This window comes from Tupaia chinensis, unplaced genomic scaffold (genome assembly GCF_000334495.1).
Source record: "Tupaia chinensis unplaced genomic scaffold, TupChi_1.0 Scaffold000430_1, whole genome shotgun sequence".
NCBI classification, from domain to species: domain Eukaryota; kingdom Metazoa; phylum Chordata; class Mammalia; order Scandentia; family Tupaiidae; genus Tupaia; species Tupaia belangeri.
The window spans coordinates 2,680,455-2,691,054 of NW_006159935.1; the positions used below are offsets into that span (position 1 = coordinate 2,680,455).

Below are 10,600 nucleotides of genomic sequence, written 5' to 3' on the forward strand. Positions count from 1 at the left end.
AGGGAGCGAGCACATATTTTACTGGCGGTCCACGGGTCTCTACGGCTCACAGTCATGTTTCAGTTGACCCAACTGTGCAAATCTGCATTTTTAGCATCTTTTGAAATACCGGCACATGTGACTGCGGCCGGCAGTCCTGCAGGACCTCAACCAGTGGCAGCTGAGGCACAGCCACCTTCCAGGCAGCGCAGTCTGCACCGTGCCCTGAGCGGCCCGCCTGGTCTCTGCAGGCATTGGGTCTGCAACTTCTGGGGGTGCAGCGGAGGCATTTCAAAGGAGACAACAACAGCAGCAATCCTGTTCGTGGCAGAAAAACCCTGCTTACGTCAGAAAGAATTAAAACATTTATTGGGCATAAATATATTACATATACACTACAGATACAGTTAGGTATTACATATAGCATAGTATTTGCAAAATCTATACATTAAAATTGATATGGCAGTTTTAATACAATGTATATGAAATAGTCTAAAATTTACAATACAGGAAAACATGATTTTTTTTTTTCTCCTAAAGTTGAAAAGCTTGGAATGTATGTCCAACAGTGAGGTAAAACATTTTATCTTTCAATTTAAAGAATTGTGCAAGGATAACATTCAAACACATTCAGTTAGGGCACTTTTCAATTTCGACATGAATACTGAATTACTGTAGCCAACAAAACAAGGTTAGAAAATGCCAACATTTCAAGTTGATAAGAACAAGGCAGATAATACGAAAAAAATCTTTTAAAAAAAGGGTTCTTTTTAAACAGTTTCTTTGAGGACAAAGGGTAGGGCAGTTCGTGTCCCGTGACTGGACCTTCTTGTGCGAGGGATGAATCTGACATACGGAGGAGAGTCCGAGTGTCCGAAAGCCACTCGCTCCTTCCTAAACATTGCAGAAGGGCAAAGAGATACGGTTACGTTAACACTTTATTTTATTGTTCGTGTGTAATGGCAGTATATACGGGCGTATATCAATATCACATATACATATTTGTGAGAGGAAACCGTGTCACAGAGAGAGAGAATTTTCTGACCGAAGTTATAATGAACACCAGTTAATGAAGAGCAATAAAATAAAGTGTCGTCAGCTTGTACTTCCCACACTGCAGCGTTCTGGTGGCCAGACAGTATGAGCATCTCCAGAGATCACACATGCATAGTGATTGTGACCTACAGTATTATTTCATTAAAAAAAAAATCCAACCCATTCAGAGAATTTCTTGATAGCAGCAGTTCTGAAGTGTTTCAACAGAGACTTCTACCCCCTGCACAAAGAGTTTTCTACTCAGCTGACTTCCACCGCTCAATAAATGCCTTCTCCCCAAAACACCTGCATGAAATTGTCTCAGAAAATGCAGCTGCAATGTAACAGTGGGCCATGTTACATGTTTAAAAAGAGGGATGCGTTTGGAAGGCCAGAACTTTGGCAAAAATATATTTACCTTGAAGCCAGCAGTGTGCAAGGCTTAATTAAACTACTTATTACAGTCGGTAACAAAATACAGAGTCTCTACTAATTACCACGTGGAAAGAGGCACACAGAATAATTCATTGATCTGAGCACTTTCAAGAGATGATGATGTTTTTTTTTTTGGGTACATGTAAACGTTTCAATCATTGATAATAAAAAAATTTTTTTTTGGCATTTAATGCACTAGATGCTCTTATCTTTAAAAACACAAGAAAATGTCAGAAGATTAATAATACTACAGATGTTGCCAAGGGACGAGACTGACCTAAAAATTACAAAAGTATAAAACACACAAAAAAAATAACATGCTACAAGGGAAAATTAGTACTTAAGTACATTTAAAAAATTTTACAATAAATAAAGATTGCACTGTAATTGGCATTTAAAGTACTGTATGCAGAATATAGTATAAATAAACCAAAAACAAAATAATGTTGGTTTCCCCATGACTTTGGTATGGGAATATTATAAGCTAGTAACAGGATACTGCATCTTAGACAACATAGACCAAGCACAAAATAGCTATGATCAAGAAAAACCAAGTAGCAAAAATATACAAAAACAGAAGCAGGGGTCCCACTGTGTCTGCTGCACCCTTTTGGAATATATTTGCACCTCCAACTCGTAAATGTCCCTGAGGTACTCGAACATTATGGACTTCATATAAATAATCCAATGACTTGGGTTAAAACGGATTATCTCATGACTCAAAATAACATGCAAGAGTAACATTTTGCACTCCAATAGCACCTGTTGGTCAAAGATCTCAAAGCACTTACAAACATTAGAATCCCCATTTTATTTCATTTTATTTTTCATGCATGGAAAAACCGAGGCACAGAGAGGTAAAGTGACGTGTTTCAGGTCACGCAGCAAGTTAGTGACAGACCCGGGGAGAGAATCTCAGCTCCTTGCCCCCTCAGACCACCTATGCTTACCCCCAAATACCACCCCTCTCTCTCCGTGGCCAGAGAACCCCACAGAGATAGAAACTACAAATTAGATGACTCTCTTTTCGGGTTTCTCAATTTCATCTGCTGTTACATTAGCATTACGTGCACTGAATTAAGGTACTGAAATTCAATCACTTCCTTGATACCTCAAAGAACAGCCTAAAGGCAAAAACCTTTCAGAACTAATGTGCTGATGCGTAAGAAGATTGCTCACAATTAGTGGAAATCGTGGACAATGGGCAGAGGCACTGAACTGCCACCAGTTCTCGTCATATAAATCTGGTCAAACGTAACAGAATATAATAACTCTAGTGATTAGATCAGAAGTAGTTATATACAAAGACAAACAAGTTAAAGCAGCTTTAAAAATAGCTGAACAAAGAAATACCTAGCTATTGCACAATGCCCTCTTAACGTTACTGCTATGAGTGGATATGGTAAAATCTACAATGCGCCGTAATGTCTAGGTGCATTTTGGTTACTTGATTTCTTATACAGGCAGCTCATAGTGTTAAAATCATAGGAAATACAGAGTATTAAAACGTTTTAGATGAAGGTACACATGTTGACTTAAATGAGCTAAACACGGATAGATAACTGAGTGACCACATGGCTGTGTAGGCAGCCTCATCTAAGGGGACACATCTTCGTATGCTGCTGTTCTGTGGCAATACTCTGACGACACTGACATCGTAGCCCTGCAATGACACACACTGTGACTCATGTTTATAGATGCAGGTGATCGAGACATAGGAAGTGACTGATGAATATAAATTACTAAACTGTACTGAAAAAAATAACCAAAGGCTTGCAGAAGACATCAGTGAAAACAGAAAAAAGGCAAATCTGAACAATTTAAAAGAAAACATAAAAAAGCTAGCTTTTGGTGTCTGGTTTGCTTTTCTTCTTCTTCTTCTTCTTCTTTTTTTAATCCAGTTTAACCTCTTCCTAGTTTTGCATTACAAAAAGGTGCACCAAAACACTGACATTGTTTTTCCTAGCTATGTCTGTAAAACAAGAGAAGTATATAAATCAAAGAACAAAAGGACTTAAAAAGGGGAGTATTTGAATAAATGTGTGTATTAAAATGTGTAGCATTAATTAAACTCATACCTCTAGTTCGGTGGGGTTTGTTTACTTCATTAAGAAGTATTGTAATATAAAGGCGAATAAAATGGACAAAGTGGCAAAGCCAAGCACAATGAGGGCTGCAAACTGTTCATCAGTAGGCATCATGCTCTTCATCTTGGGATCGTCTAAGCTCCCCATGTCCCCTGGAAGCATGACCTCACTTCGCTGTAATACAAACGCTGCAGAGGGGCTGAAAGCTCCGCTTAGCTCCTGAGAAGTGTCCAGACAGCGACGACATGCACACACGCGGAACCGGTAGTCTGCGTTGGTCTGGAGGCCTGAGATTTGGAATGTGGTTTCTTCTCCCTTGTACACCTTCAAGAAAAGGCAAGATCCGCGTGAGCTGACTTTCGACACATTGTGGTCTCTAAGGTGAACATCAACCACTGGGGGCCTCGTGGACACTGAGTTGGTTTAATGCCACTCTATAACTAAGAAAATGATACAAAAAGGTCTATCTCCCCATCTGTATTTCATCCATTAACAAAAAGGTATTCCACCCCACGCTGCATAAAACATGAAATCCAGTGACTCTGACTATGACAGACGGAGATGAGAAACTGACTAGTGAGTCGGCCGCCGTTCCTTCGATTCTGATTGCAGTTCTACTCTGCCTGTGTCTCGATCGATCCACCAAAGACCTTTCCGATCACTCCACTTGGCTCCTCCTACTCTGCAGAAAAAGCAGTGACTTTTATTTCGATGCTATGGAAAACAGTTCCAAGGCTGAATTTGTGCCAAAGGCTTGGGCAGAGTTTTTGTGAAGTGGCCTCTTCGTTTCTGCCATCAAATTGACTTGGAAGCAAAAGGGGAAAAAAAAAAAAAAAAAAAAAAAGGCCCATCGCCATAGTGATTAGAGACTTTCATAAAGTGGGTGTCTGTTTTGAAAATCCATGCTGTGCCCCACAAAGATGTACAGCAATTAAACAGAAGTGAGGAATTATAAAATAAAATAGAAAATAAAAAATATATAAATGTATATTTATATCTATGTAAATAATTTCTATGGTCTCCAGAATTTACATGTCTATATTCTTTTAAGACAGTGTGCCCAGGGGGTACACTTAATTTCCTAGAAACCTAACTCAGGGAATCGAGACTTCATATATTACTTTTGATGGAACTTCTCAGTTCTCAACTCCTTAGAGGGAAGACCTCTGAGAATGTACAGAAGGCAAAGGGTACACGCCTTCTGTCTCCCAGCAGGCTCCGGGGCTGGAGAGTGCACTGTGGGGAGACCAGTTCTTTGAGGCTGTGCTCCGAGACAGGGTTCTGGGATTGCCAGGGGCACGTGCTCATCGCCCGGGGTAAGGCTGGGGCGGTCACAGTGTCAGGACTCGGCTGGGGTGCTGTCTCTTTCTCTCTCGCTTGCTTGTATAAGAAAACAACTTTTTTAAAAAGTTGGGTTTTCAATTTGTAAATATGTCTTTCAGCTAGTATTTCACAAGCATTGCCAACACAGTGTCAACATCTTTTTTCCCCCCTACATATAAAATACATACATATATTGAGTGTGGGACTGTGTTCTGTTGTCTCCATAGCAACCAGACTTCGTCAATGGCTTGACACAGCAGATGCTCAGTGAATGTTCTCTAACTAGTGCCTTCGACTACACCAGAATGAATACTCTTATACCACATCGTTTGAAAGGAGGAGGACAGTTATCACATACAAGTAAATGTGAGCATGGAGCACCGACACCCACACGCAAACACAGAGGTAACCGCCGGGCACAGCCAGACTGAGGAGGCGGGATCAGGACATAAGTTGTTTTCACCGTACTGATAGAAAATACAAAGTTCAGCGATATTCATAAGCCCTTTGAATTAATTTGTAGATATGCAACAATGAAAACATTCCTAGTACCCATTTTCGGAGGCTTTTGGCTTCCTACGGTTTGATGATAACTGACTCGCTTTGGTGTGAATCATCAGTTTCCACAGAGCTGACACAGTTTTCCTCATTCCCCATGTTCTCCATGATACTGGGCTGTAGCCCGAGGATGTTTTGTTTTACATAGATTATCATTAAAAATGTACGTTTAATGGGGGCCAGCAGGTAGCATGGTGGTTAAGGCGCTGGACTCATACTTGGTTGACCGTGGTTTGAGTCCCAGACCTGGCAGCTTAAAATCATGCCAGGTGCATGTGTGTGGGTTATCCAAATCCCAGGAAGAGAATGGAGAAGGGATTGTGGCATGGCCATTCACCCAGGAGGGGGGGGTCATTTCTCCCTTTCCCTCTCGCTGTCTCTGTCTCTCTCCAGCAAGTGCACGTGCACTATGGCAAAAACCTTAATATATATGTATATGTGTGTGTGTATATGTGTGTACATACATGTATATATACATAAATAATGCTTTGCACAAGAATAGCAAGGACAATGCTAAAGAAGAAAAGAACGTGTGTGGTGGGTGAGGCAGGGAGCTGGCCCTGCAGGTTCTGAGACATGGTATAATCAGGACAGTGTGCCATGGTAAATTGTGCAGTGGAGGGCAGACCAGCAGCAGGGACAATAAGAAGGCCACTGCGTGAGACCCTGTAGCTGCTGAGTCTCCAGAGAACTGGGCACCTAGGCAGGCCGCGGGGAGACCTCTCGCAGCAGTGGGTGACGGAGAGGCTGGATTTGGTCAGCTGGCTCAGAGCGGAACGCTAGCACCACTGCAGCTGGGCCTTATTTCATTTTTGATGTAGGAAAAAAAAATAAGCCTACATAAACTATCTTCATTTTAGCAATTGATAGTATTTTTAAGTAGATATCAAAGAAAAAAAAAAGGTGAGTAGTTCTGAGGTACCCTTAATACTAAAACTTGCTGTACCCTTCTCTCTCTTCAGATGCGTAAGTGTTGGGGTGCAGCCTCTTCAGAGCGCACCTTCCTGGGCTTTGATTCGAACACAGCACACCAGCAGATTCACATGGCCACTGTGGTGAGGCTGATCCCATCTCCATGGAGAACAGTGAAGATTTTCCCAGAAAAACATGACAAAATTTCAGGCTCAGAGAAAAAAAGGGTGATGAGCTTTAAATGAAACTTAATGTCTTAATTCTTTTAATTGCCAAAGGGTATTTGCATGAGACAGAGAGATGACAGAGACAGAGAGAGAGAGAGAGTGTCATGATCAAACGCAACCCCTTCTCCCTTTCCCCATCTGGTCAGGACTCGGGGTACACACAAGCCCCTGGGATGTCTCTCAAGCCTCCGAGGCCAGGATCCAAGCAGTGGTCAGCCATGTGCTATCAGGTTTTCTATATCTAGCATTTAAGTGCTGAGTTATGGGCTGGTCCTCAATATTTTTTTTTTAAACTAAATAGTTGGACACAGAATAAGCTAATCATACTTTACATAACTAAATGAAAATGCATATGGAATTTATTACTTTTATAAACCTGTGTTATAATCGATGGGAATTTAAATAAAACCTATCAGCCTTGAAAGCCCTAGATGGTATTAAGTCACCCAAAAGCACTGAAAATCAATTCAACATCTTTAACACCTGTGCCTCGAAGGGCACCCTCAAGTTTTCACAGGTGAGAAACAAACCCCTAAAACCAAGACAATACTGATTCTCATAGGCCTGTTGGTAAGGGTGAGTGGGGTAACAGGATGGTGTCCGGCACGGATAGGCATATAAGGCATGGCAGCACGAAAGCGCGTTAGTCAGGAGCACTGCACCGCGACGGGCCTGACACTCCCCTGGTCCCTGTGCAAGAGTCCGAAGCACCACCATCAGGCCAATGCTTGGCACCAGGAGCCCCACGGCCCGTGACATAGGGCACTTGCAGGAGTCGGTCAAAGGGGAGACCCCACGACACGGGCCTGGCGTCTGCCACATGTCTACGGGTACTCACAGCCCAGTCACCCTTAGGAGCCGAGGCTGCCACAGGTCCACAAGGTCATCAGGCCTCCACAGCTGCACCCCACTGGGGCCACTTTCCTGGGGCTGTGTAGCTCTGCGCCTCCGGGCAGCCGGCCACGTCTCCAACCCCTCCGTTCTCACTCATTCTGACAGGGGCACCATTACAGGCCTTTCCTCCTGCTGCAAGCCGATTTCAAAGGCAGAGCTCCACTTGAGATGTTCTTTATTGCAGTAACCAATCATAATATTGCAGTAAGTGTATACGCAATAGTATTTTCGCCAAGACTATTTCTGTTCTTGATTTAATGAATAATATATTTTAAAGAGATTTTGACATGTTTATTCCAAACAGGAGGATTTAAAGTAATATCTAGATAAATGAAATGAAGAATCCATGACGCTTAATTCAGAATAACATGCTGTGCAGTTGAAATTCTTTAAATAACACAGTTGAGCTTTGTCGAGAGGGCTGCTGAGAAGGCAGCCTGGAAGCTGTGGGGCTTACCTGTGCCCCTTGATCATGCCACCCTCCCTGAGACCTGGGGCCATGTCACCCTCCCTGAGACCTGGGGCCATGTCATCATTTACACAGCTGCCCTAACTGAATGGGTCTGGCACAGTGATCATCTGAGTTGAAGGATTATCACCCATCCTACAAGGAGAGAGGTGAGGCCCGGTGAGGTGAGCTACCTCCTCCACTACCCCAGGACTGGGGGAGGCAGACTGTGACCCCCCGGCCTTCAACAGACAGGCCTACGCGGCTGAGGGCCCGCGGCTAGGCAGGGGGCTCCGTCCTGGAGCCGAGGCGAGCAGGCCCGGGCTCTGAGACTGCACTACTGCTGCTCTATGAGAGGCTTATTGAGGGGCCAGCAGATGGCATAATGGCTATGTCAACGGACCCCCATGTAGTCGACCACGGTTTGAATCCCAGACCTGGTGACTTAACATACTCATATGTGCGTGTGTGGCCAAGATCCTGAGAGGAGAATGGAGGAGAAGAGGTTGTGGTGTGGCCAAACTCCCTGGAGGGTGATTTCCCACCATCTGTCTGTCTGTCTGTCTCTCCAGTGCGCATGCACATCCGATAGACTGCTTAATAATGAAAACCAGGTGCTGGCCCCACACTGTGCTAACTGAATAAAAGAAAGTTACGGAGCGAGGACCAGGCAGTCGCTACTGCCAATAAAACACCAGGAAGGGCACGACCCTCGCCATACGCCGTCTGGGGAGAAGGACACCCTCTTATTATGGGTGAATTCGTTTTGTTTTTGTTTTCTTCCACCTCAGTTATAAACATTGCTTCTAAATCCATCCTGTGCTGAAGTCTACTCACCACCATGGGCGTCAATAGCCCTGCTACGTAGAAACGTCCCTTTCCTGAACATACTGGTTGGGTCCCCACTACGCGCCAGGCCGAGGAGCGATGAGGGCGCGAGCCCACCTGTTGGTGACGCTGTCTGATGAGGGCCCTGACCGAGGTCTGCAGAGCAGCGCGAGAGCCCGGCACTCTGGCACGCTGACACAGCCATGACGGCTCGCGTTTTCCTTCACTTCCCCCCGAGCCTGTTATCCTTGGACTACAACAATCTCAGCCACTGTTCTGTACACACAACGTAGATACGTTTCCTGCCACATCTCATGTCCAGAAGACGCGAATGTGGGCCTCACAACGTGTGTAGTTGATGCTTACTGAATGCAGAGAGGCAAAAGCAGAAACGAAAGCAAGGACAGACTGGCCCTGACTCGGCTGTGGTTTCCATGTGCTGCTTGCCTTCTTCAGTTCTTGGCAGATACAGAAAATGTAGAGGCAGAGAAGGATATTCCCAGCCTCCCGAGCCTGCCCTGTCCTACTGTGTGTCACCAAGAAGCACCGTTTATGGCTGCTGACAGTAAGGCAGATATTCTGTGCAGACTTAGGGCTGTGCACGATTACCTTAGTGTTTATGTGTCCGTGGGGCTAAATAAACAACAGTAAGTGAACGGAATGAAAACAGCCAGTCTGCCGGTGGAAATCCACATTACGAAGCCGCTCACCCATATTTTGGCAATGCCTGTTAGGTATAAATACTGAGCAAACCAAGCTGCCTTCCCAGGGTGAGACAGCAGCCGCTGTTCTCTGAGAAGAACAGTCTCCCAAGAGTGCACAGGAGAGTATGGAATGTGGAATAAAAGGCTTTAAAATACAACGATAAACAGGCATGAATGCACTTTCGGGAAACGAATTACTGTGAGGTGTCAAACAATACGCTGTGAAACCGCCTAATACTTGAGTCTCCACCACCTTTCATTGCTGTGGAACAGACCATGCTAAATCTGGGGTCAGCAGATGGCATACTGGTCACGACGCTGGACTCCCACATGGCTGACTGCGGTTTGAGTCCTGGACCCGGAGGGTTTAAACACACCGGGTGTGTGTGCATGAGTGCGTGCCCAAAATCCTGAGAGAAGAATGAGGAGGAGAAATTACAGTGTGGTCATTCCCCCTGGGGAGGGAGGTGATTTCTCACTTTCTGTCTGTTTCTCTTTGGCGAATGTACAGGCTCTATAGCAAAATTTCTCTCTCAAAAATAAGTAAGATTAAAAATAACTAAATCGAGTGGGGAAAATTCTCTGCTCTCTGTTTGAGCAGAGAGCCTGAAGCTGATCAGATCTTTCTGGGAAGGTGAGACACGCTCACGTGAAAACATTTATTCTGAACTCGCACACGCAGCATGAACCGAGCCTGGACGGTCTCACGGAAAGCGTGGTGTTTCTGTCCCACCTAAAAGGAGCGATGGCGACTTCTGTGATATTCACCTACTGACGTGACCCGATACTGGCAGATGTCATCTTTAAGAAAAGTTTTTGCAAAATGTATTGACAATGATTTCCTTTTATCTGACACCTCACATCAACAAACGAACACATGATGTCCAAAATTTTCTTTGATTTTTTAAAGATGTATTTTACTCGCATTCTTTACTATTACACAAAAAACACCAACCATCAATTTAAGGCTCTGAATCAAATTATTTTCTCCTCATCTTGTGTATGTAAGCCTTAACAACTGAATAAAGACATCTGTGCAAATGCTGCTAATGTTTCAGATAGGTCGCATTTATCTTCGGCTTTTATGAGTTACCTATAAATGAATGTCCCTATTAAAGGTGCTGCTAAGAAATGGCCCTTTGCGGGACCAGCCGTTGGCGTACTGGCTAT

General features: G+C 44.1%; 1 protein-coding gene across 4 annotated transcripts in view; it reads right to left on the reverse strand.

Moving 5' to 3' along the window:
• Positions 1-331: 331 nt before the first annotated feature.
• The window catches only part of FNDC3B (fibronectin type III domain containing 3B), a 317,671-nt gene continuing 307,402 nt past the window's right edge, over positions 332-10,600 (reverse strand). For 3 of the 4 annotated variants that reach the window (XM_014590333.2, XM_027774420.1, XM_014590334.2), the window contains one exon: positions 332-3,860. In XM_014590333.2, coding sequence (XP_014445819.1) covers positions 3,549-3,860 — 312 coding nt within the window. In that variant the 3' untranslated portion in view covers positions 332-3,548. The remainder of the gene's footprint in view (positions 3,861-10,600) is intronic. The other variant, XM_027774421.1, reaches the window with a different exon arrangement.